The sequence below is a fragment of the Protopterus annectens genome, chromosome 2.part0 (genome assembly GCF_019279795.1).
Source record: "Protopterus annectens isolate FY-2018-M chromosome 2.part0, PAN1.0, whole genome shotgun sequence".
Lineage (NCBI taxonomy): Eukaryota > Metazoa > Chordata > Ceratodontiformes > Protopteridae > Protopterus > Protopterus annectens.
This window is the reverse complement of record NC_056728.1, coordinates 221,319,563-221,346,600: the sequence shown is the minus strand read 5'-3', so window position 1 is coordinate 221,346,600 and position 27,038 is coordinate 221,319,563. Positions and strand designations below refer to the sequence as shown.

Sequence of the window (27,038 nt, the reverse complement as noted above, 5' to 3'; positions counted from 1 at the left end):
GATAGTCAGTAATTCACCAGTATCTTACTTCCTTTATTTCCAGCGATCTGGTACCTCGGCAATTCACCTTCAAGGATTACAATTAATTGAATGCAAACATCACATTTATATACATACTCATTTAAACAATTAAATCTCCTGATTAATTAATTAAACAGTGAAAAAACTTTTAAAGTGACCATGAACTAATTATAGACTTATTATAAATATAAATATGAAATAAATAAATAAATAAATATATGAACATATACTGAGTGTAAATAATTCATTAAATGCCTAATTCCTGATTCATACCATTAGGCTTTAAAGTATGAAACTTAAAAATCATTCTAGTTTCAAGCTCCAGTAATTTTACTACAATGTCATCTCCTCTCTGAAGGAAGGGCTTTCCCAAAATACTGAATATTAAACTATTAGAAGAGCCACTATGTTTCTCTTGGAAATGCTTAGCAACAGGGCTAACCAAATTTTGGTTCCTGATATCTTTTAAATGCTCTAAAATCCGTACCCTTACCATTCTTTTTGTTTGTCCTATATACCATATATTTTACATGAACAGCCCAAAATGTAAACCACCCCTGTTGATTTACAACTGAAATGATGTTTGGAAATAAAATTTACATCATTAATAACACTCAGGTTCCTAACCTTATCACAAATATTGCAAGAACCACAGGGATAGGTGCCTAACTTTGAAATTATAACATTTTCTTTCCTTTCTATTAAATTATTATTTAACAATTCCTTGAGATTTTTCCCTCTTTTGTATGAAAATGTGATACGTTTAAGGAATAAATGGCCAATAGATTCATCATCACTGACAAGATGCCAATATTTTCTAACCAATTACACTAGTTTATCAGAAAAAGCAGTAAACCTGGTTACATAAAAAAGCTTTTCAACATCTTTATTCTGTTCCATAGTGAAATTTTCACGTCTAGATTCAAAATTTATCACATCTACTTTTTTTCCAAGTAATTTATCCCTACATGCTAATAACTGTGTTTTATTATAACCTCTTTCACCCAACCTCAGCACAACTTTGTTCAATTCATTAACTTTTTCACTAATATTACTAGTGTGGTCAGAAATTCCCTTAAATTCACCATGAGGTAATGCCTTTAATAGATGATCAGGATGCATGCTAGTCGCATGCAAAAACATATTGACTGAAGTAGATTTTCTAAAAGGCCTAAATCCTATATTTTCCGCATTTACAAATAGTGACAGATCCAAAAAATTAATCTGTGTTCTATTTAACTCATAAGAAAAAGAAAGATTGTGCCCATTACTATTTAATACCTCAAAAAATTCAAAGAATTCAATTATATCTCCCTTACAGATAAAAATAAGATCATCTATAAAGCGCTGATACAATATTACGTTGTTCCTAAAAAAGTCAGTGGGATAAATTAATGTTTTTTCAAAAAAACCCATGTATATAACAGCGTATGAGGGCGCAAAAGCTGCCCCCATCGCTGTACCTTTCACCTGCAAAAAATAACTATTATTAAAGAAAAAATAGTTATGAGTCAAACAAAACTCTAATAAGCTTACCAAAAAATTAGTTCTTGGCCCTTCACCCAACATATCGAAAATAGAGTCCAGCCCCCATCTAATATCTATGTTAGTATATAGTGATTTAACATCTATAGTTACCCAATAATAATCATGATGCCATTTGATTTGAGATATACTATTGATGAGATCCTGAGTATTGGAAATATGAGCTACTACCTTATGTAAATGTGCTTTCAGATGAAAATCTAAAAAAGTATTTACATTGTCCAAAAAGGAACCTATCCCCGAAACTATAGGCCTGCCAGGTGGTTTTTGTAAATTTTTATGTACTTTAGGAAGAGCGTATAGAATGGGTGTAGCAGGTTTTTTAATATACATTCTACAAACATCTTTATGTTCAAAAAAACCCAAACGTTCTCCCTTTTCTAATAAAAATAATAACTCATCATTAAACATCTTGGTTGGCTCATAATCCAAATTCTTATATTCCTCACCATTAGAAAGTAAAATATCAACCATCTCACAATAATCATATTTGTTCATGACAACCCAATTCCCACCTTTATCAGCACATTTGAATATAAAGTTGGATTTAAACTTTTTTAATTCCTTTAAAGCTTGCCATTCATTTTTGCTTAAATTATGACATCTTTTTTCCTTACAAAATATTTTATATGCTGTTTCAATTTCTTTAAAAAGAACTTTAAAGAAAATTGAAATGGCAGGTACATTAATATTAGGTGAAAACTTACTAACATTTCTTAGATGTGGCACAAACATTTTACCATAACCAGTGTTGTAAATACTTTCATGGTTTACTTGTGCATCATTTTCATACAAATCATACAACTCATAGAGGTCTGACCCATCATAATCATATATAGACAAATTCAAAAGGCTGTCATCTAAATCAGTGCAACAGACATTAAAATCAACATTTGCAGAAACTGACTCATCTTCTGTTTTGAAATAAACCTTTAACAACAGCTTTCTAATGAAATCTTTGATTTCAAAATATATGTCAGCAAGAGAAGGAAAAAAAGTCGGTATGAATTTACTACCTTTGAACAAAACATTTTTCATATCATGAGTCAATTCCAAGTTAGATAAATTTATACACATTAAAGTCTCTATATCAGAATTTACTGGGCTAAAACCTGCTTGAATTACTGGCTGTTTGTGTGTTTTCTCAACTTTTATTGACTGTGTAAGGTGTTTTGAATTTCTAGATAGTCTCCTATTTCTTTTTGTTGTTCTCGCCACAAGCAGCCATTTCCAGGAAGCGTTAGTTCCAATTCTTCCAGGGCCTTGGCTTCTTCTTTGGCTTTCTGGAAAGGGTGTACTCTAGAAGTATTTTAGAGGCAGCAACTTGGCCCTGTGGACATACTTATACAAAGCACTACAAATACTGGATTCCATTTCCAGTTCCAGAATGGGCTTTGATAAGACCATTCTCCAGCGACTCCTGGATTTGTAGTTTGCTTCCTCCTCCCAGTAGGTTTCGAAGCTGTGGCAATCTATCCATATAGCTTAGGTTACTGTAACTGTGATCTGATGCCAAACATAGTACCTTTGTGTACGTAAACTTACCATAATAGTAGGCATTCTAATAGATCACTGTTGCAGTAGCCATCCCCTTCCATCCTCCCACCATCCCCCTTCTTTGGCTGTTTTTGTATTACGTGTGTGTGTGTGCGTTTATATATGTGTACACACACACACGTGTGTGTGTATATATATATATATATATATATATATATATATATATATATATATATATATATATATATATATATATATATATATATATATATATATGTCTGTGTTTGTGTGTGTGTGTATAAATAAATGTGTATGTATATAAATACGTATATATGGATCTGCTTCAGAAGCTCAAAGTTTCAAAACTTCGAATTTCAGACGGCCTAGACCATAAGATCGAAGTTTTGAAACTTTGAAAACCTAATAAAAAATAAAAACTAAAAAAAAATTTTTTTTGCACTGCACCCCTGCTAAATAAATATACCAACTCTGAGATAACACTACAGTGAGGAAAATGGTAAATATCCCATTCTGCATTGTACTGTGATCGCCATTCAAAACGTACAAAAAAACTTCGATCTTATGATCTCGGCTGTTTGAAGTTTGATTATATCTGTGTGTGTGTGTGTGTGTGTGTGTGTGTGTGTGTGTGTGTGTGTGTGTGTGTGTGTGTGTGTGTGTGTGTGTGTGTGTGCGCCGCATGTGTATGTCTATGTGCATAAGTGTGTGTGTATAGCAAGGGTGATAGGGTCTGAAAACACAGTAACAGAGGCAGTGGCAGAATATAACAAGTTGGTAGAGGGATCCAAAATGTGTAGGTGTCTGATATATATGTATGGAGAAACTGACAGAGCCCTGTAGAAGAGTGGTAGCCTTTTAAGGACTAGCTACAGAACTCAGGAAGACTAAATTATAAAGCTTCATCTGTTTGTAGCTTTATGCATATTTTTTTTACTTTGATTTTATTAATACAGTAATGTATAGCCGTAATATATTGGGAACATTTTTTTTTAAATATTGTTTTATGTTGCCAAGAATAATAAAGTAAAGCCAAAAAGCATTTGGAGAAGTTTAAGTGTGAAACGTTTTTAATGTATATTTATTTTGTGAAGCCACACACTGTGTCCAGCTCTTCTGTGATGGTAACACATCAAGCTCAGCCAGTCTATCAGCATCCAGCTTACCATTTTCAGGTAAGAAAGATTTACATTTCATATGGTATTTGTCTTGATTGATTGAACATTTTCTAATTTCACTGATTGATTTTTTTTTTATTATTCCATCAGATTTTGTGCACATCTTTCACAGAGCTGTCATTGTGTCTTGTAACATCAGTAATAAATTCTAACTAGCAGGTGGTCCTCTAGTGAAACACTTGTCAGTTGGTGCCCTCAGTGTGTCATTGATCAAATATGTATAAGCAAGAGAGTAAGTGCAGTCCCCGCTACCTCATTTTTTTTATGCAGTGATTCTCAGTAAATGACTTCTGCAGTGAAGAAACATCATTTAAGTTTTGCAGTCCTTTTCAACTGGTACAATTGGAAATTTTCTCTTCTTTGATCCCCATTTAAGAAAACATTTTCTGTCTTCTTTCTACGCTTGGGACCACACAGGTCTTCCACTGTTGTATGCTGTGGTGGCAAGTGTAGGTGTAGGTGACTATATCTGTCTCCTGTACCCTGAGTTCTTTTCTGCTGTTCATATAGTTTGGATCTCAGTCCTAATGTTCACTGTGAATAAGTTTCCACATTCAGTACCTAAGAAACTGACACCCTCCTGATGTTCCTCTGTTCACCAGATCAGGAGCCAGGACCTGTATGAACACTAGTTGAGAGAGGACTATGCCACTGCATCATTCTGACCATCAGATGGCAAAAAAGGGGGACGATTGAAGTCTTCACCTGTTTTCTAAGAGTTCCCAATATAGGTACTTGTAGGAAGGTCATTTGCAAACGCTTAGAGCAGTGCCTGAGAGGATAAGGTATCAGAATTCAGGCATTGTTCACTTCCTCCTTCTGCTAAGGTCATCCACAAGGCATCCTGTTGGTCCTTTAATAAGAGGCTTTTTATGGTGAACATCTAGCAACATTCTTTATGATTTTCTAGTTTTTTAAGCCCTGGATTATATGTTGTCACTGGTGCAACTTTGTCACATGGGACCTCTCATTATACTAGAGTAGCTGTTCTCTTGGTGACTGTACTGATGTGGCCACTGTCCTATCAGCCTCACTGACAATCTGATTGCAAGCAGACATCTCCTGCAGTTCTGACAACTGTATATTACTTTCCCTTCACTTGAACAAATGTAGTGATGTTGGAAGTACTTGACTGTAAATAAAGAATTTTTTTGTGGTCGGGATGACTAATGGTACTATACAAATACATCAATCTGTTAGCTGGTTTCTTCTAAACACTTGTTTATAATGTTCTATTCAACATGGTGGGTTAGAGAAGAACCTCCACCTCTGCTATGTTAGGGGTTAAAACCTTCAATTGTGGGATTTTTTTTCTTTTTACCTATATAAATTCCTGTTCTTTGCAGTGAACCAGGTGATGGAAGAACTTTCTTCCTGGATCCATTATGAAACCCCAAATAAAAAGATGCAGAGGAACCAGATGGACATACATAAACGCCCAAAATACCACAAGGAAAAAAAAACTAAAATAAATTGTCAGCATTTTTTAGGAGTGTTTGCCTCAGTGATAGGGTCAAAGTTTTAGATAGATAGATACGTAGATAGATAGATAGATAGATAGATAGATAGATAGATAGATAGATAGATAGATAGATACCATCTGCACAGTGAAGAGAGAAGAAATCTCTCAAAACAAAGGAATAACTGCCACTGCATGCTGAGAAACCACACTGGCATTAATTTCCTGTGGAAAACAGAAGCATTATGGCCTTTTGCAATTTGTGAGTCTGGCACTTGAATCAGGGAGTCTAGTCTTGACCACTTGCAGATATACCTTTCCTCTATCCCTACATTTGTGCTCAAGGAGGATACATTTAAGACTCACTGTCTCAGTATAATCCAGAGTCAGTGTCCAGCTGGCCTGCTGTACCTTTGCCTCTACTGACTTAAGTCTTGATAGCAGGCTGTGATATATGGCTGTGTAGGATAACCTGTCTGAGGCTGTCAACCCCCCTCTAGGAGGTAACCCGGCAGTCCATCCAGAATGCACCTTTTAAGATATAAGTTCGGTTTGGCTGTCTCAGTATCTGGTGGATGATCTCAAGATTTCTTGAAGAAACTGCCTTTCTCCAGTACAGAGATCCTGTTTAACACCCCCCCCCCCCCGAACAAGAAGAAACCTCAATGCAAACAGAAGAAGGCACTAAGGTATCCAATATTCTTACCTCCCAGCAGTGTCAGCCAGGTCATCTAATCATACAAGAAGACAGCTTCTCCATGTTGCCTGTGTCTGGAGTGCTGTAACCAAGGGTCAGCGGGTTTGGGATATGATCATGGATGGTTGCATCTTAGAACTCTTAGGGTCTTAACAGAAAGGGCACTAATCACAATCATGGCCATCCACATGGAGTCCTTGTGAAAGGTCCAAACTGTCCTCCACAAAGGAACCGTGTATGCTGCTTATCTTTCAGAACTAGGCTTGTATTTTTACTCTCACCTCTTCCCAAATGGTAAAGGGGCAGAATACTTCAAGTCATACAACTTATCCTGTATCAAGATCTGGCTGATGACTCTCCCCATGGGAATTTCCGTATTGCTGCAAGGTATGTGGATGGTGGTTTTGTCATGATTAACACCTTCTGATACAGCCATGTCTAGTGTCTACTCTGGAAGTTCCTTCAGTTTGCTTTGGGAAGGTTATCTTTTTCTGCACAGACTGCTGCCATTTGCACTTTTCGTTTGCACTCAGAGTGTTTACAAAACTGTTGGCCATGGTTAATGAAGTCTTAGAGGAAAAAATAATTCCATGCATTCCTCTACTTGAATAACTGGCTGTTGATGGCCCCACTGAGAGACGTCCTGATATTGTCCGTGAAGTGAATGCTCCCATAGCTGTAGTCCCTCAGGCTGATCATAAATTGGGAAGAGTCTTCTAAAATCCTCTCTCAGAAGATTGCCGTCATTGTTTCAGAAACTCTTGTCTGCCAGATCTTCCTGTCCAAGAAAAGGCAGTGTAAATCATGAAACTGAGAGCCTTGGTAAGGATGCATTTTGTAAACTACATGGCTGCCATTTACGTATCTGAAAATGCTGGTGGTGCATTTGACTGACTTATCAAATAATTTAGATTTACTGTGTGCTCAGGGGTCTTACCCAGTGTCAGATTTCCATTACTTGGTCATTGAGTCGTGAACATGGTGGGCTATCTCCAGAAACCTTCTAATGGACTTTCCATTCTTGCAGGTGTGCCTGTTGTGGTGCTGAAGATAGCTACTTCACAGATGGGATGTATAGTTTAGTTTGGCTATATTGCCATTCAAAGAAAGTGGCCCCTTCTAAAAGGGGGCTACAGATCAACCACATGGGAGTTATTTGCAATCAGGTTCAGCTTTAACTTTATTAAAGTGCTTTATCTCAAAACACTGGATCTGAAGTAGTTGACTTCATTTGGTCATCAACCTGTGGGTATTTGGATCCGGATTGGATCTGAGATGGCCGCTTCACCAGCTTCTGATCCGAGCTCCAAGCTCCTCCCCTTACTTGTAATACCCCTCCATCTCCATCCTTCCCTCAGATCTCATTTGCCACTTTCCAAGCCCAGCAGCGTGGTCTCAAGCTCCGGGCATTTGGTGGTTTTTAGTGAGTGTTTTCTGCCTTTTTGTAGTCAGGGTTCCCTTAGGTAATTTTCCCTAACCTCCCCCTTGTACTCGCATTGGTCATTGGAAAAAAAAAGTTAGCGTTTTGTGTTCCCTGTTTTCCCCTCTCCCACCCAGTTAGCATGTTAGTTTGTGTGTGTGTGTGTGTGTGTGTGTGTGTGTGTGTGTGTGTGTGTGTGTGTGTGTGTGTGCGCATGTGTGGTTGTGTGTGTGTGTGTGTGTGTGTGTGTGTGTGTGTGTGTGTGTGTGTGTGTGTGTGTGTGTGTGTGTGTGTGTGTGTGTGCAGGGACTTCCTAGACATGGCTGAGGTTCCCAGGCCTGTCTTCAGGAGATGCACAGAGTGTAGCCACAAGCTCTCGCCGGCTAACGGCCACACTCTGTACTTTGTCTGGTTAGGCATGGCCCATCTTGACACAGCCTGCGCTATCTGCACAGGATTCAACCCTAGAGCCCTCAAGGACTGGAGGGCTAAGTTGATGATGAAGGGCCTCTTTTTGGCGTCGGGACAGCCGTCCTCACTTCTTCTTCTTCTGCGGTAGCGGCTGCTACCGTAACATCTCCTCAGGCCTCCGGGGCTCAAACCCCCATTTCCAGGCCTTCAAACCCAGACAAAAGGACAGACCTAAGAAGTGGTCCCCTGACCGCTTGGCTCATTCGGGGCCACCAGCTAAATCCTGAACTCCACCTAGGCCCAGTACCCTTCGGCTCCGTTCTCTGAGGTTTTCACGGGAGCCGACCGTGTCTCAGACTTCCTCTAGAGCTTCCCCTCACCAGCACTCCTGACCAGGATCGGTGGCTTCCTCATCCCGTTCCACTCATAGCTTGAGTGAATCGGAGATGGACAGGATGATGCAGTAGTTTATCTGTACCCAGATCCTGATGGGAGTCTTGCCAGCTCCCTCTCCCTCCGGAGCGGGGAGCTCACAGCCCTTCTTTGCCCCCATCGCTCCTTCTCCAACCCGGCCCTTGGTTTTGGTGTCCTTGGATCTGAGAACTCTCGGAGTCAGACCACTGGTACTGATGGTACCTAGTACCTCGACTCGGCCATGGCCCTGAGCAGGTCGTATCTGAAAAATACTGAAGAGTACTGGCCAAACGGAATGAAGCAATAGTCACCACTGAAAAAATGTCAAAGTAAAACTTAAAATTTTAAGTTTCATTTTATTTGACATTTTTTCAGTGGTGACTATTGCTTCATTCCATTGGGCCAGTATTATTCAGTATTTTTTGGTTTGTTGTACTGGTATAAGTTTCTTTGGTGGTGGTTTGTGTTGGATCTGAGCTCACGTTGCCATAGTCTCAGTATCGGATCCGAGGGGGTCCTGTCAGCTCCAAGTTTGTCCAAAGTACAGCCTCCCCCTCAGCATCTCGGTGCCTGTGGACTCGGATCAGACTCCCCCGTTGGATCCAAGGAGAGTGGCTCCATTGCTTATCTCTCAGGGTGTCTGCTCTCCATCGGCCTTTGACGTAGTGGAGAGGGTCCTCTCGAGTGGGTCGAGGCCTCTGACTCCTCTTCGGTGTCTGCGCCGACTCCTTTGGTTCTGGGTACGGCTCTGACCATCCTGTCCTCTCAGGGACAGCCCATGCTTGTCATGCCCCAGTGAGCACCCATTTGGGAGCAAACCCCTGTTTCCGAGTCCCTCGCAGAGAGTCCCACTAGGGTGGTACCTTGCAAACACTCGTGCAAAAGGAGGCACCTGTACTCCTCCCCAGAGTCCCTCGTCAAAGACACAGACTTGGAGAAAGAGGAAGGCTCCCCCAGATCACCCCTTCCCGACAGTGTCTCCTTTGGGGACATAATGGAACTCCTTCGCTGGTGGGGGGGGGTCCGCCCCAAAGCCAACTTTGGACGAGTTGGTGTTCCTGGAGGCTTTTGGCACCAGCCGATCTTCCTCCTGGGTGTCCCCTGCCGCGGATCCTTTAGTGGACCTCATTACAACGCAAGCATGGAAGGAACCGGATACCGTGGAGCCTATTCCAAAGCGTCCTGATAAAAGTTTGAGTCCCCACTCTGATAAGACCAGCTGGAGTAAGGAATCCCCAGTAGACGCTATGGTGGTGGCAGCCGCCACCAAGAAAGAACTGGTTCAGGAGAGTTCTATGGTTCATCCTTCAGACCAAGAGTCCAGGACGATGGACTGTCTGGGGAAGCAGGTTTACGCTTCAGCTACCTTTTCTATATGGGCACTGAATTATTTGGCCCACGTTATCCGACTGCAGCATGACCTGGTCAAGGAGGTGCTGAGTCGTCCATGGAGTCCATGTTGCCGGTGGATAAGCAAGCATTGTCCATGCAAATGGTCACTCTCAAAGTGGTTTCAAACACATCCATTCGCCTCCTTTCACATGCCACAGAAGGAGCTACAAGGGCAGCCAGTTCCGGCGTTTGCCATGAGGTATCACACCTGGCTCCAGCTATGTCAGTTTACAGAATCCTTCAAGGTGTCATTTGCTAATGTCCCTTATGATGGTTCTTGTCTATTTGGGAAGACCGTATGTGACACAGTGGTCCAGAGTGAGAAGGATGGGAAGACGCTGTCTGCCATCGGGATCCGCTTCTCTACCCCTCAAGTATTCTTCTCGAGGAATCAGCGAGGGCAAAAGATGTGGTTCCTAAAATCTCAGTACTCCCAGGACACTCAGGACTCATCTTCCCCCAGAGACAGAGGTGGTTATGATAGAAGCCGGCCCAGAGGCAGAGGGGAGCCGAGAAATTTTGGGTCTCAAGAACCTTTCTCGGACAGGCCCGTGCAGCAGCCCTGAGTGGTTGCCTGACTGCTCGTGGCAGTCAAGGTCGTCTTTCATTGCACCTAATAGACCTCTGGGTGCTACAAATCATATCCAGAGGATATTCCATTCCTTACATAGTACCACCTATTCCCCCTAAAACACCTCCCAGACGTTCCACCCACTCAAAGGGAGGTTGCATCACTCAAAATAGAAAAGCTGCTAAAGAAGCGAGTCATCCAACCCGTCACCCCAGATCAGTCCGGATCAGGCATTTATTCCAGGTTCTTTTTAGTGCCAAAAAAGACGGGGGACCTAAGACCTATCCTGGATCTTTCCACCTTGAACCTGAATGTTGCCAAAGAAAGGTTCCAGATGGTCACGCTGCAATCCATCCTGCCCTATCTGCAGGAGAATGATTGGATGTGCCCGATAGACCTCCAGGACACATACTATCATATAAAAATGCACAGACGTTCCATGAGGTTTCTCTGCTTCCGGATAGGAACCAATCATTATCAGTTCTGAGCCCACCCCTTTTGTCTCACTACAGCCCACAGGGTGTTCATCAAGGTCATGGCAGTTGTAGCGGCTCACCTGAGACGTCAGGGTATACAGGTCTTCCCATACCTGGACAGTTGGCTCCTTGCTGCCCCCACCAAGTGCCTACTTTGTCAAGCCAGAGACTATTTCCTGAGACTTACCAGTCAATTGGGTATCACAGTCAACAGAAACACATCATCTCTGATCCCGGTTCAAATTCTAGAATTCATCAGAGCAAGGTTAGACACCACCCAGGAGAGAGTTTGGAGCTTACGTCTCCACGTGTCTCTTATTATTCAGCCTCATTTTCCCTCTGCGGAGGCGGTCTTGCAAGCTCTTGGCTCTATGGAAGCCACCATCACTCTTCTCCCCTGTGTCCGGCTTCACATGCGGGTACTTCAGTAGACATTAGCAGTCCAGTGGTCTCTGTTAGACCTGACGTTAGCTTATCCAATACATTTAAGCAGGACTTGGAGGGACTCTCTTCTCTGGTGGATGCACTCCTCCAACAGAGTTGAATGACGCCCCTTTATTGCAACACCTCTACAAGCCACGGTGACCACGGACGCCTCCCAGCTGGGGGTGGGGGAATTGCTTTGGAAGGACAGTCCAAGGCACGTGTCCCCAAACGAGACCAAGTTGCATATCAACGTCCTAGAGATGAGGGCTGTCCTTTTAGCGTTGCAGGCCCTTCATGCCTTTCTCCCTCTGGAAACTATTGCAGTAAAGTCAGACAACATGTCTGTAGCCTGGTACATCAGCAAGCAAGGAGGAACCAGATCTTACCCCTTTGTCATGAGGCCATGAGAGTGTGGGAATGGACAATTTCCACCAACTGGTTTCTGATAGCAACACACATTCCGAGATGGTCCAACATACTAGCGGACAAGCTGAGCAGGACTATTCTGATGCCTTACGAGTGGTCTCTGAATCCTTCTGTAGTGGAGCAGATCTTCCTAGAGTGGGGTCAGCCTTGCTGCGATCTCTTCGCATCTCCTTCCATTGTGAAGTGCAGTGAGTTCTTCACTGTGATCCTCCCGCAGGGGCAAACCCCCAGGGATGCTGTAGTCCATGTTTGGCTTCCCAGTATTCTCTGTGTTTACCCTCAGTTACCTCTCATACTGAAATTTCTTCAGAAGGCCCGCAGGTTGTGGACCACAGTGATCCTCATTGCCCCATTCTGGCCTCGTCAAGTATGGTTTCTCTTCCTTTGGTCTCATCTTATAGCTCCACCATGGATCTTGGATCCAATACCGGATCTTATCTCTCATCCCTCAAAGGTTCCTCATCCAAACCTGGTCAGTCTGAAGCTCATTGCTTGGCTACTCCAGTTTCATTGATAGCTAGGACTCCCTGTAAGACTATTCTGGTGGAGGCTCACAAATCGTCCACCAGAAATCTTTACTGTAGCAAATGGAAACATTTCTCTATTTGGGGCTCTCAAAGTGACTTGGATCCTTTCATAGCTCCAGTCCCAGCAGTATTGGAGTTTTTGGCGAGTATATTTCATCAAAGTGCTAGCTCTTCTACTGTAAAAGTCCAACTGGCTGCCATTTCCAACTTTCATATTGGGGAAAATATGGTTTTGTTAGCCTTTTCTAGACTGTGCAAATCCTTTATTAAGGGTTATTTACTTTTAAGACCCCCGGTGAAGGATCCTACTTCTCCTTGGAACCTCACTTTTGTCTTACAGGCTCTGGCTTCTTCACCGTTCGAGCCCGCAGTATCTGTAGACCTTCAATTTTTATCAAGGAAAACAGCCTTCCTAGTGGCTATCAGCTCGGCTAGGAAGGTATCAGAACTTCAAGCATTATCTATCAAAGCTCCGTATATGATCTTCCATAAGGATAGGGTGTTGCTCCGTACCAATCCTTCCTTTCTTCCAAAGGTTGCTTCTGAAAACAATATTAACCAGACAATTAACCTTCCTGTTTTCTTTCCAAATTTTCAGAACAGGGATGAATATAAGTTACATTTGTTGGATGTGCATAGACACTTGAGGTTCTACCTGCACAGAACTAAGGCTTTTCCCAAGTCCGATCAGTTATTTGTTTCATATGCTAAACCCTTTCTTGGCAAACCAGTCTCCAAAGTGACTATTGTTCGATGGATTTCTCAGTGTATCCTTATGGTGTACTCAGACAAAGGCATTTCTCCTCCAGATCCATGGCTACTTCTGCAGATTTTTGGTCCAGGATGTCTCTGGATGATATTTGTTCTGCGGCTACTTGGTCCTCATCTCACACCTTTATTTCACATTACAAACTAGACATGGTATCTAGAGGTAGAGCTTCCTTTGGCTCTGCAGTTCTTCGGAATATCCTTCCATGAGAGCCACCTAGGTGTTTGGTAACTGGGGACTTGTCCCACAGGATGATGACCACATGAAGTCAGCTACTTCAGATAAAAAAGTTATGTACTCACCATAGCGTTCCATCTGAGTAGTTGTACTTCATTTGTTTTCAACTGTCTCTCCCTCCTTCCCCCTGACCTTACCTGTATTTTTGTTACTCTGGTATGTAGGAGAAGGTGCCTCTGTGGTTCTCCTGTTCATGCTTGTTAGGTTGGTGAATAATCTGTTGTGGTAAGGTCTTATTGGAGCTGGCTTGTGTTAGGGTGCAGCAAACTCGATCTGAGGGAAGGAAGGAGATGGAGGGGTATTATGGGGAAGGGGAGGAGCTCGGAACTCAGATCAGAAGCTGGTGAAGCAGCTGTCTCGGATCTGATCTGGATCCAAATACCCACAGGTTGAAGACAAATGAAGTAAATTACTCAGATGGAATGCTATGGTGAGTACATAACTTTTTTTTACAAAACAGACAATAAAAGCAGTATATAGAATAAACAAGTATTAATAATATAATATAGTCATTCCTCATCTTCAGAAGCTGGTTTAGACAAGTAGAGGTTAGTGACCTGCAGAAGCTGGTCAAAGATGGACTTGTAAGAAGCCACCGAGGTAGTACATTCCATAGATGAGCCTGAAATGCATAAGAATGAGCTCTAGATGTTTCACATTTCACCTGCAGAACCATCAGCAGACTTCTGGGAATCTGAGCACAAGGTCTAGGGAGGGAAATGTGGTGCAGCCATTTCCTTCGGGTATAAGGGATTCAAGTTGTGCAAGGACAAATATGTTAATACTAAAACCTTGTAAAATATTCCATATCAAATTGTAAGCCAGTGTAGGCTATGCAGAACAGGCGTAATATGTTGGTGATGAGGCATACTAGTCAAGAGCCTCAAAATAGAGTTCTGCACCATTTGCAAACTGTCAGTCTTAATGTTAGGGAATCCAAGTTATAGTGCATAGTAGTCAAGTTAAAAAAATAGCAAAGTATGAAGAGCAGCTGAGAAGTGAGTTGGAGGTAAAATGTGCTTAAACCTGAAAATGATTTGTAGCTAGAAACAGGAAGATTTAACAAAGGCAGGCAGCCAGCAGTCCAGGATCACCCCTAAATTTTGCACTTTGTCAACAGACTTAAGCTTGTTGCCATCTTAAATGATGAAGGTCAGATGAGAGTGGGCAAACAAATCCCTCAGAGTTGCTTGAACTACCAGGGCCTCAATGTTAGGAGGTGTTCAGTTTTCGCTGATTTAGTTTTAACTTAACAATGGGGAATGTATATTTGCCATATCATCCTTTGAGAATGAGAGTTAAAGCTGTGTGTCATCATCATCATCAGTTTAAGTGTTATAAGCTGAACTTGTCACTGTGACAAGATCCTCCTCTGGAGGCATATAGATGATGAACAGTAGTGGGCTTCAGGATAGAGCCCTGTGGTATGCCACACTTAAGGGGATAAGAAAGTTGTTAATACCAGAAGTAACTTTGGGTTCAGCCTGACGGGTAAGGTGAATTGTTCTGAGACGTATGAGGAAATGCTACATTATGTGGATAAATATTCAATTAAAATGCTATGATCTCTGGTGTCAAGTGCTGCAGAGAGATCCAGGAAGACCAATACTAAGTAGTACTCTTGTCTTGGGCCTTCAGTAGATTAAGTACTCAAACCAGAGCAGTCTTAATGTTATGGCGAGAGTGAAATGTAGATTGAAAGGGATCCATGAGCCCAGCAACTGTTTGATACATATCAAGCTGCTTATAAACAGCCTTCTTGATAATTTTTCTCAAGACAGGTACTGCTTCATAACCAAAGGAAAGACCCCAAACCACAAAGAAGAAGGCAGAATCTGAAAAATCATAATGCCAAGGACATCAAGACTAGCCAGGACCAGTTTTGATGGACAAACCAGTAGTCACATACTGGACATAAGAATCAAGAGCTCATTGTAATTGGTAATATAAAACATCATCCAGGAGAATGGGTAGGGGGAGGGGGCAAGTCATCTGCAGCTTCCATAGGTTTGGATACCAGCAGAGAGGATTTAATAATAGCAACCCTGTCAGCAAAAAAAAAAAAAAAAAAAAACACAAACAGCAAACGAACATTGAGATATAGCTAAGGCTCTTCTAGTTTTGAGACAGACTGGGCTACACAACCACTCCACAAAAAAAAAAAAAAAAAAAAAAAACAGCACTGCTGGTTGGTTGGTTGGTCACTAATAAGACACCCCTAGACTGAAATAATGCATTCTGACATGTGTTCTCAGTCTAGTATTTAGCATAGTTTTTGTCCAGCTCAAGCTTGTCCCACCACAAATCTGTCTACCCTAACCTGCTCCTTTTTGAAGTAGGAGGCAAAGATCACAGAAACAAGGCAGATGTGACTTAGGATTAAAACATCAAGTGCCAAGGACAGCAACCTGTTACAGTTGCTGAGGATGTCATCTAAGGAGTAAACACCTTGGAAACTTTTGAAAGAGAGTAGAGAAAAGGATGTTAAGTGTAATACGACTAGGAGATCTAGTCACACTGAGTTAGAGAAGGGCGACTGTAATGCAGGAGTTCCGGGGCCAAAGTGGACACGAAATTGGTCAGACCATGACACTGGCGCCACCATCATGTCTGATGTATTCAAATCTAGTGGGAAGATCAAGTTGAGAATATGACCCAGTCTGTGAATCACCAGGGTAATGACTTGTGCAAATCCAAAATTTGCATAATATAACTAAAGTCTTTAGGAAGAGTCACAGAGTCATGAACCTAGATTTTAAAGTCACCAAGAACTGCTAGATACTGGTGACCTAAAATACATTGGTTAGCAGTAGATAAGGAGGAACATACTCTTAGCACTTGCAACTCGGAATGACTTGGCCTCCCTAGAGGCAATCTGTGCCACCTCAGGCTCAGGGCCACCTCTTAAGCAAATCCACCTCCATTCTTGTCTCCCCAAAGACACTGAAGTACTGTGAATCCAGACAGAATGGCTACAGATGAATGCCAAAATTCTCATTCAGCCAAGTCTCAGTGGTAAAGGTGAGGTTAGCAGAGTGCAACAAATCTGAAACAGTCCTAGACTTTTTCCAGACTGAACTTGGTTTAGTATCAAGTGCCCTGAGAGAGGCCATCACAGGATGGGTCCCAAATGCCTGCCGTAGATGAAAAATCAGGACCAAAGGTACTGTGTGAAGATAAACAGTCTATGGTTTCAGCCTAGGGAAGTAGTTGTGGGGCTGAATACCCATCAGGGAAATGCACTTGAGGGTGCCCTTCTTGATCACCACAGTGCTTATTATTATTGATGCGGTCAGTGTTGTGGAGTAATAAGCCAGTGAGTTCCCTTATGAAAGGGCAACGGATGACAGAGGATGAAACTGAAGAGAATGTGACACAGGAAGATGCTCCGGAACTTTCTGTAGAATGCCTGCAGGAAATAGAAAACTAAGAATGTGCCCTCAGTTTGGTAGAAAATTATCTAAGAGAAGAGTTGCCTGATTTACTAGAGATGGACAGACATGTTAAGCTCAATAAAGGAAACAGACTACAGAAAGTCAGTAAAACCCAAAAATTTAAAACAAATGAACACAGTAATTAGGACTGTCCATAGAGATTAATGCGATATAACAAAAGTACATAAGATATATTACTGTGCAGCTAAATTAATAACAAATACAGTCTTACCACAAAAACACAGGGTGGTAAGGGAAAGGAAGTGGAGAAATCGAATGCCATCATGGAAATATGGAATAGAGAAAACTATAAAACAGTTAACAGGAAGTGTTACTGTTAGAAAAGCATAGAAGAGGGAACAAAACAATGCTCAGAAAGATAGATGCGATAAAAGTAATGCGGAGTATCAGAACAGATCAGGATCTATCGTGCACTATCACAAATAATAAACTAAAAATCTCAGCATAGGCAGAAAAACTTAGAAGTTATGCGGATAAACACAAAGGAAAAGTACAAAATAAACAATTTATTGATGATGTAAAACGTTTTATAGAGAATTGGGAAACAAGGCAAAAGGAATTGAAACACCACCAAAGAAAAAAGAAATAGATATAGTTTGGAGAAATATCTGTAAAGATCCTGTGGAACGTAACAAAACGGGATATGAATTGGGATGAAGTAATGACAAGAGAGATTGAAACAAAGTTAAGAAAAGTTCCTAATTGGAAAACTCCAGGCCCAGATGCAGTACCTAACTTCTGGCTAAAAGTATTAACATCTTAAATGAAGATTTATCCATGAATAATACTATTTGTATGCACTCCCTGAACAGACACCAGCCTGGTTAACAACAAGAAAAACAATACTCCTACTTAAGAGCAAACCTGGAAGCTATCCTAAAAACTGTAGACCAAAACTTGCCTTCGGACCATGTATAAACTCTGCATTGGAATTGATGCCGACAGAGTTTATAGTCATTTAGAAGAAGACTCAATCATGGTAATAGAACAAAAGGGCAATAAAAGAAGTCATATGGAACAAAGGATCATTTTTGTTAAAGTCAAAATGGAGAACTGCAAAAGGGGAAGAATCTAAGTATGGCATGGACAGACTACAAAAAAGCATTTCACAATATCCCGCATTCATGGATAAAAGTGTGCTTAAAATGTATAAGATATGCCCTGCACTGATCGATTACATTACAGTGACCATGAAACAGTGGCAAACCACTTTGCAGTTTTTATTTTATTTTATTTTACATTTGTTTGCCGGGATAGTCCGACTGGACACATGTCCATTTACAGTGGAGGCCCGGGGAGAAAAACTCCATCAAGTTATCATAAAATTGACATGATAAAACAGTTACATATTGCATAAAGGATACATAGATTTAAAAGGAGAGCAGCAAAACAGTGCAGCATACTGAGGTATTGTCTTGATTCATCAGGTCAAAAGGAGAGCATAGAGGAACAACATACTTACAGTTATATGTTACACATTACAGAGCGAGAGACTGAGGTATTATACTGAAATAACATAATAACAATTCTTGAAAGCATAGAAAAAACAACTTATTACAATTATAGATTTGCATTAGATTCCTGATGTCTGCAGCAGATAAAATGAAAATGTGAATTGTTATGTGATGCAAGGGCATAACCATTTATTCATTAGGGGCTCTTTGAGAGAATTTTTGAATGTGGTGAGTGAAGGAGCCGAGGTTAAAGAAGTGGGGAGGTTGTTCCAGTTTCTGGCTATGTTGTGGGAGAACAGGGCCTTTCCTGCGGTGTTATTGGCTTTGGAGATACAAAGGAGTGTTTTTTCTGAAGAGCGTAGGGGGCGATTTGAAATGTACTTGGTTAGTAGGTTGGTTAAGAGATGGGGTTTTGTCAGGGTAGATCAAGATCTTGTAGGCAAGTGTTAATTGGTAGTAATTCAATAGTTGTGGAGGTTCTAGCCATTTCAGTTGATGTAGTGCCTGACATTGGTGGGTCCTACAGCTGGAGTTATTAGCAAATCTGGTTAAGCCATGATAAAGGACAAATTATTCTTGGGATAAAATTTCAAAGGGAGGGTCACTGTCTGTCATCGCTGCTCTTTTGTCTTGCCCTTAACCCATTAAGCTGTCTACTTAACAGATTAGGTCATGTCTAGAATTGGCTTCCAGAAAACAAATTCTAAAGACTTCTCATTTTCTTTTTGTAGATGACTTAAAATCTGTATAGTTCATCAGATGAGGAACTGAAGCACAACTGCAAGTGGTCAAAACTTTTTCAGATGATGCAAGAATGTCATTTGGTCTTGCTAAATGTGCAAAAGCTGCCTTTAAAGCAGGAAAGTTGCAGCACCAAGAAAACATCAGTTTGGGACAGGAATGTGATATAAAAGAACTTAAGAAAGAGTGAGTGTATAAATATTTGGAAATTGAAGGATTAACAATAAAGCATGAACAAATGTGAATAAAACTTAGTAAGGAATATTTTAGAAGACTTAAATTAGTACTGAAAACAGCGTTGACATCCAGGAACAAAGTCCAAGCTATAAACTAATTTGATCTTCCAGTCGTAACCTAACAATTTTGGAGTGATTGGCTTGCCCCTAAAGGAGTTGGATAGGTTGGACAGGAAAACAAGAAGAATGCCTCATGCTCATATAATGATTTATAAAAATCAGTGCATATCAAGACTATATATTCCCCATTCTGAAGGAGGTGTGGGCCTCCTTGAGATTGATTACATGTATAGATCTGCAGTCGTGGGACTGCATACAAATCTGCTGACATCACAAGACCCAAACATAGTGAACTTTTGAAATATGAGGAAAATAAATTTAAGATGACTTCCCTGCTTAACTTAGCAGAAGCATATCGGTATCAAGCGAGAATGGAAGTCAAACCAGAAGTAGATAAAAATGAGGCAGCAACTGAATGTGCTAAAAAATAAAAGTAAGCATATAAGGTGAAGGATCAGATGAGAAGGCAAAAAATGTGGAAAATCTATAAATATGGTTGTAAGTATAGAAAATCTTGGAACAACCTCACATTGATCAGGATCAAATGCAAAAATGGTTAAGGAGAAGTGAATTTAAACCAAAAGATTAATCTTACAAGGCTCCCACTTTTCAGTCACGGGATACCCAAAGTTGATTACGGTTAACGGGAACTATAATAGTGGAACGAAGGGGGTTGTCTGTATTGCCTTCTGCTTATCCTGCCCTGCATTTTATGTAGGCAAAACCATTGATCCTCAAACCAGAATCTATCAACACTTATATGATAAGAAAAAAAGCACAAACTACTAGTGCCTTTTTTAAGCATTCTAGAGGATGCAAAGATTTTAGAAAATTTGTTTTTATAATTTTGTAAAAAGTCCCAATCCCTATTCGAGGAGGAGACAGAGAACTTTGATTAGAACAACCTGAAGTTTTTTGGCAGCTCTTACTTAATACAAAGTTGTCCCAGGTATTAATGACCTTGTTAGCATTAAACCCATTCTAAAAGGTAAGGCTGCTTTTACTTGATTTTCTATTCTGGATGTAATATACATACTTGTTTAATTTATTTAGTATTTTTTACGAAAGGGAACTTTTTAATAACAATTTTTATTAAACCTGGTATGGTTTTTACAGCTTCATATTGAAAGGCTGCTATTTGAATATGTTTTTAGCTGTTTCATTTATGTATACCTTTTGTGCTTTTTTGTGGTATGTCTCTTTAAGAATTCTCTTTGAGAACTCTGGCTCTCTTGAGGCCTTTTAAATGGAGTAAACCTGCGTTACAACTGTTTCTGAAGAAGTTCTGTATGTTTTAGAACAAAAGTGCTTAAACTTGATTAAAATACTGCTTGGTGGCATTCTGTGCAGCATTTTTTTTTTTCTGTAGTTTAATATGCTGTTTTGTGGACGTTTTTTTTTTTTTTTTTCGTTAGTGTGTTTAAGAGCCACAGATAAGTCTGTTCACTCCAGTATTCCTTTGCACGTTTCAGGCAGTGGTTATATAATCAGTTCTGCATTACAAAAAATGAAAAGGATTTTAGTCCAGAATCTTTTTGGTATTCAAAAAGGAGTTGCCTTGGAAATCAGTGTTAAATTTATTGGATACCAAGAAGAAATGGGAAGATGATAATGCTTTCAAACTAAATTAAAAAAAAAACTAAATAAAAGGGGATGTTATTTACTGTGCTTTTTTGTTTTAAAAAAAGTGATTACAACTGTGAAGTTTTACCAACTTCTGCTGCTTGTTTTCAGTGTGAAAGAGACATCATTTTTGGCTTGACCATGGAACAAACTACCAGTCCCACTGTCAAGTCTTTCTGCCAGCCACAGAAAAAAAAAAGTTAAGAAAAAAATAAGTTAAGCAAACAGCCTGTGCTACCACCATAGGCTAGCAGTTTGCATCAGGCACAGGTGGGTGGCTCTGTTGTGTCCAAAACTGGCTCCTTAGACCACTAGTTTTTTACCCCTGATCCCTGAGGTGTAGACCTACAACCGCTATGGCTGTTGAAATTCCTTCAGGAGGCAAGGGAGAGCCAGTCTTGTTGGTCCTGGGAGACTGAACAGGGAAGACTTCCTGTTTAGATTGTGCCCATCTCTGGATAAGCTGCTACTGCCACTAACAACACTGTTGGCACTTTTTCCGTCGAAAAGAAAAAACTAAACGTATCTACTCCTCCTTAGATAGTAGTTTTCTGGATCTGGCTCGGGATTTTATTCAGGCTATTAATCTTTCTCCTGAGGTGGCTTCTGGTAAAATAGAGGGATGCCTCTTCTCCTGAATAGATTTCAGATTCTGAATCTGGACAGGAAGATGAAGGGACAGATACAGAGTTTTCTCCTCAGATTTGTGATTCAGACTTGGAAGAAAGCTCAGTTAATGAATCTCCCTGTTGGGGTTTCTCCTTCTGTGAGACTTTTAAGAATATACCAGTGTTTTCAGTGGAAGAATACTGAGGTTTCTGAGACATTCAGAAAATTCTATCAGCTGTTACAGAAGGAGTTTCCAGAATCATTACCCATTCTTCTTCTTCGGTCAGCTTTGAATGATGTATGTATCACTGTCTGTTAGTCAGCATGCTGCCCTTAAAAAAGGCAGGTAAAATGTATAAAAGTTCTTCAGTCTTTTCAGTTTTTATACAGTCATCTCAAACCTAATCCAGCAGCTGTAGCTTTGGTTAATCCTCTTGCTGCTAAACATTTAGTTAATTCTAGTTATAGTATTTCTGACAAGGATGCAAATATTATTGATAAGTATGGGGGAAAGTATATGCTTCTGCAACTTTGATTTTTAGAATTTTGAAATGTCAGGCTCGTATAAAAAGTTTATTCTGACTGATTGTAAAAGTATAAAGAATGTTTTGGCTACAGTTTCTTCTTGTGAGGAAAAACTCTGATTTAAATAATTTAGTTTCTTCTATCTTGTAGGTCACAACTCATTGTTTACGGTGTGTATATCACTCAGTTGATACTTCTTCCAGGGATGTGACCACTGGTACTGTTTTGAGGAAGTTTTCATAGCTGCCTTCTCAGAACCTCCTGGAGGATGTTAATAATGAGAGTTTAAATTCCACTTTAGGTACTGCAGATGTTAGCAAAATGTGATGAAAGGGGAAAATTTGTACAGGGAATCTCTTTTAAGATTTTTCAGTCATCCTTTTCCAAATTTTCTAAGGGATTCTGTTACCCTTTATCCATTTTAGAAAAAAAAAAAAAACAGACTAGTCTCATGAAAATACAGGTAAACAGGCATTTCAGAAAAATGGCAACGGGGGTAGGGGTGGGGTGAAAAAAACTCAGGAACCACCCAAAACAAGGACAGGTCAATACATCGGAAATACTATTTAAGGGATGTTTTTCTACCCAGCCCCCACCCCAGTCCTTTTTCACTTCCAGAAAGTCTGAATCTCCATTTTCTTCTTTGGCAACAGATAATAATTTCAGACATTTGGGTTCTGAATATCATTCTTCCAAGGTTACAAATGTCAGTGAGGGAAATTTCCCCCACTCTTCCAGGGAGTAATTCCTCACTCACCCGACTTTTCTATTTCCCAGTCTCCTTCAACACATGCTGTCTCAGGGAGTGATAGTACCAGTTCCTCCTTCCTAAGTTGGAAAAGGTTTTTATTCAAGAATGTTTTCAGTGTCAAAAAAGAAAATGCTTAGAGACCAGTTCTGGATCTTTCTTTTCTAAACCTGTTGTGTCATAGGGCAAGTTCAAAATGATGTCATGTCACAACCTTTTACTTCTTCCTCGTGTTTCCTAGTAATACTAGATTTAAAAGATGCTTATCATATCCCTATTCATTCAGACTTATGGTGTTTCTTAAGGTGGTGTATGTCTGGATCACATTAGCAGTTCTCTCCTTTACCCTTTAGACTATCCCCTGCACCAAGAGTGTTCGCAGAGTGTCTTGATCCAGTTATAGATTGTTGCAGGTTATAGGTTTTCCACATTTTTCCATATTTAGGCAACTTGCTTATCTTTGCAGAGTCTTTTTCAAAGTGTCAGGAATCAGTCACCTGGGTGAGAGATCTCCTACTAGCTGGGATGCCAAGAGAACATTCAAAATCTTTTTTTGACTTCTCTACACAGGATTGTATTCCTGAGGTGTCTGCAGGATACCTCTGTTCACAGAGATTTTCTTCCACAGAAAACAATAGGTCTATATCTAGATCTATTTCTAAGGTTTTCCATTCAGACTTCAGTCACTTCAAGGGAATACAGGATTTTGAGTCTCATGGCATCTATGATTCTCATGATACCCCTGGCAGGACTCCATATGAGAAAGATGCAATAGTATCTCTAGTCTGTTTGGTCCCAGCACCAGCATCATCTTTTCACATTCCAGTGCTGGGGCATATCAGAAGGGAAATCACTTGGTGGAGACAGCAAATTTCTCTAAATCCAAGTTTCCCCTTCTCCCTTCGTACTCCAAAGCAGTCAGTCACCACAGATGCCTCAGACTTTGCTTGGGGAGCAGTTTCAGATGGGATGAAATTGGGAGGTATGTAAAGCACCAAGGACAGACAGACACAAGCACATCAACTCTCTGAATTATCTTTGTTCCCCTAGACCTCTTCCAAGTTGTTACAAGTAATATAACAGTCATGTGGTGCATCAACAATCAAGGGGAAACCTGGTCTTACAAGCTTTGCACATTACCCACGTTGGCTTGGGATGTAGCTTCACAGCACAGTCTCACTCTGCATGTTTCCTACATCCCGTCAGAGTAAAACTGTGTGGCAGACAAAGCTGAGCTGGACCAAGGCAGACCCTCACAACTGGAAACTAGATCATGGGGTCTTCCAGAATTTGATCCACCTGTGGGGAATTCGTCAAGTAGACCTATTTGCCTCCTCTCTGAACAATTTGCTGGCAAGATACTGTTCCTTGACTCCATTCAAGAAGGTCTGTATGACAGATGCCTTTTCCTTTGCTTGAACAGGATTGTTCCTGTATGCTTCTCCAACCTTTCCACTGATATTCAGCTTCATTCTGAAGATTCAGAAGGAATCCTCCAAGACCATTGTGGTGACTTCCTTCTGACTAGGCAACAGTGGTTCTCCCTTTTTTCAGAAATGGCAAGTGTCAGTTATCAAATTTTCCACACAGACTGTATCTGCTCTCAGAAGATACACGCTGACTCCAGTCAACTTCATTTGACTGCCTAGTTGATGGTGTCTTAATTCCTTTTAAGCACCTATTTACTGAGGACATGCAGCAGGTACTAATGGAGGCAAGAAAGCCTGCTGCTAGAAAATCGTATATTAGCAAAAGGAAAAGGTTAATTACTATCATATGGCATTTCTTACTTCTCCATCAAGGTTCATTTATTGGCCATTTCAGTATGTTTGCCCACAAATCCCCCTATTTCAATGTGTTCTCATGTCAGAATGTTTTTGAAAGGGTTTTGCATAAAAGGCCTCCAAGAAAACCGGTGGGCCCTCCTTGGGATCTTAAGTTTGTGGTAGTTAAGCTAACACCTGCTCTATTTGAACTAGCTAATCTGGCTGACTTGAGGTTTTTAAAATGGAAAACTGTTTTACTTATTGCTCTGACCTCTGTAAGAAAGAGTATCGGAGTTACTAGCTGTTATGGTGACTCAAAACAAAATTATAGGGCACCAGAAGCTCAAACAGCATCCAACTCTAAGCAAAATTTATTTCGCTAGTATAAAACTTTCACCACAAAGGCTTCTTCAGACGAATACAGTTTCAGTTAAAAATCAGACCATATAAATACTTAATTAAAATCACATGATCAAACCCTTCTATTTAAGAGTTTTAACACAGGTTTCAAAGTAAAAGCACCATTTAATCCTAGTGGTAGGTGTGCTCTAAACATAAGAATCCATTTCATAGGTTCATAGGTAGGTACTAGGCTATCGGCCCAAGGGCCTAAGTAAGCCTAGCCAACAAGGTTCCCTGGCTTACGCCACCCAAGAAAGTTAATTTCCTGTGCCCCTGTTGAGCAGAGCCACAGAAGTGATCCCTGGTGTGCATTTCCTATTTCCCATTCACTCATCAAGATTTTTCTTGAAGACTGCTAATGAGGAACTTTGCTTGACATAGATGGGTAGCTTGTTCCAGAGTATAGGAAGTCTCTGGGACAGGAATCTATCCCTCCAGCATGTCCTGTTTATTGTGGGGACAAGTTTTAGGTCCCTAGAGTGTGTAGCTCGGAGGGATTGGGATTTCTTTAGGTGTAGCATGTCCAACAGCTCTGGGTTTAACATAGCTTTATATGTTAGGCACAGATCCCCACGGAGTAGGCGTTATGCTACAGAGTAAAGCTGGAGTTTTTTGAGACGGTCAGTGTAGGGCATCTGTTTAAGGCCAGTAATCCTCTTTGTGAGGTACTTCTGTGGCCTTTCCAGCTGCTGCAGATGTCTTGTGAGGTGCATTCCAAAAGGGGCGTTGTACTCTATAATGGGTCTAATGAGTGCCAAGTAGAGGAGAGCTGTGACTTCTTTTTTCCTGGATGAGAACCCATTTGAGATGAGGTGTGCCACATGGAAGGATTTCCTGACTACTGTGGCGGTGTGATTATCAGAGGAGAGACTACTGTTCACCTGGGTCCCAAGGTCTCTTATCACACATTCGGCGTTAAGTAGACTGCCATTTATGTGGTAGTTCATGGATACAGAGTTTTTACCAAAGGGGATGACAATGCACCTTTTGGCATTGAGCTTGAGGCCATGCCTCTGACACCAGGCATCTCTGTCTCAGTGAGGCCCTTCTGTAGGATGTCCACATCATTTGGGGACTTGACTATTGCTCCAAGTTTGCAGTCATCTGTGAACTTCGTTAGCCAGAGGCCTTCTGTGTTAGCCTGTACTTCAGAGAAGTAGATACCAAATAGGAGTTGTCCCAGGACTGAACCCTGTGGTACTCCACTTGTCACTGGTTTGAAGTCAGATTTGGAGTCTGCAACTTTTACAGTGTGGGTTCTGTCAGTGAGCCAGTTGGCAACCCATCTTGTGACGTAGGGATTTATACCTAGTTTAGTGGGTTTAACTATAATTCCAGAATGGGGGTGGTGTGGAAAGCCTTGGCGAGGTCAAGATAGGCTGTGTGAACCACCTTACCCTCGCTTGCAGCTTTGGTGACTCCTCAAAGATGTCGATCAGGTTCAGAAGGCATGATCTGCCTTTCACAAACCCGAACTGGGATGGGTCCAGAGTTTGGAGGTTACCAATGTCTTTGTTTATGAGTTCCATGATGATACGTTCTGTGGCCTTGCAGACCAGGCTTGTCAGGCTAATAGGGCGATACTTCCCAGGATCAGTGGTGGCTCCCCCTTTGTGGAGTGGGATAACTGTTGCTTTGCTCCAGTCAGTGGGTACAAAGCCTGACGTGAGACTATGATTGAGCATGGTGCTTAGGTGGGAGCCAATTCGTTCTGAAGATCATGTAAAACGCAGCCTGGGATGTTGTCCAGTCCCATGGATGCTGTGGTTTGGTTTTAGAGAGTGCAGCTTTTACCTGCATAGATGTGATTACAGGGACCCTGCATTGTTCCTGTATAGACATGGGCCGTTTAGGGAATGAGAGGGGAGTAAAGTTAGCACTGAACCTATCTGCCAGGATGTTGGCAGTATCAGTTGGTTCTGTAATCTTCGTGCC

The 27,038-nt window shown here is 41.0% G+C and overlaps 1 protein-coding gene across 1 annotated transcript in view; it reads left to right on the top strand.

Moving 5' to 3' along the window:
• The window catches only part of BOLL (boule homolog, RNA binding protein), a 2,224,369-nt gene that overhangs the window by 1,704,012 nt on the left and 493,319 nt on the right, over positions 1 to 27,038 (top strand). The window contains exon 7 of the mRNA XM_044060305.1: positions 4,176 to 4,256. Coding sequence (XP_043916240.1) covers positions 4,176 to 4,256 — 81 coding nt within the window. The remainder of the gene's footprint in view (positions 1 to 4,175; positions 4,257 to 27,038) is intronic.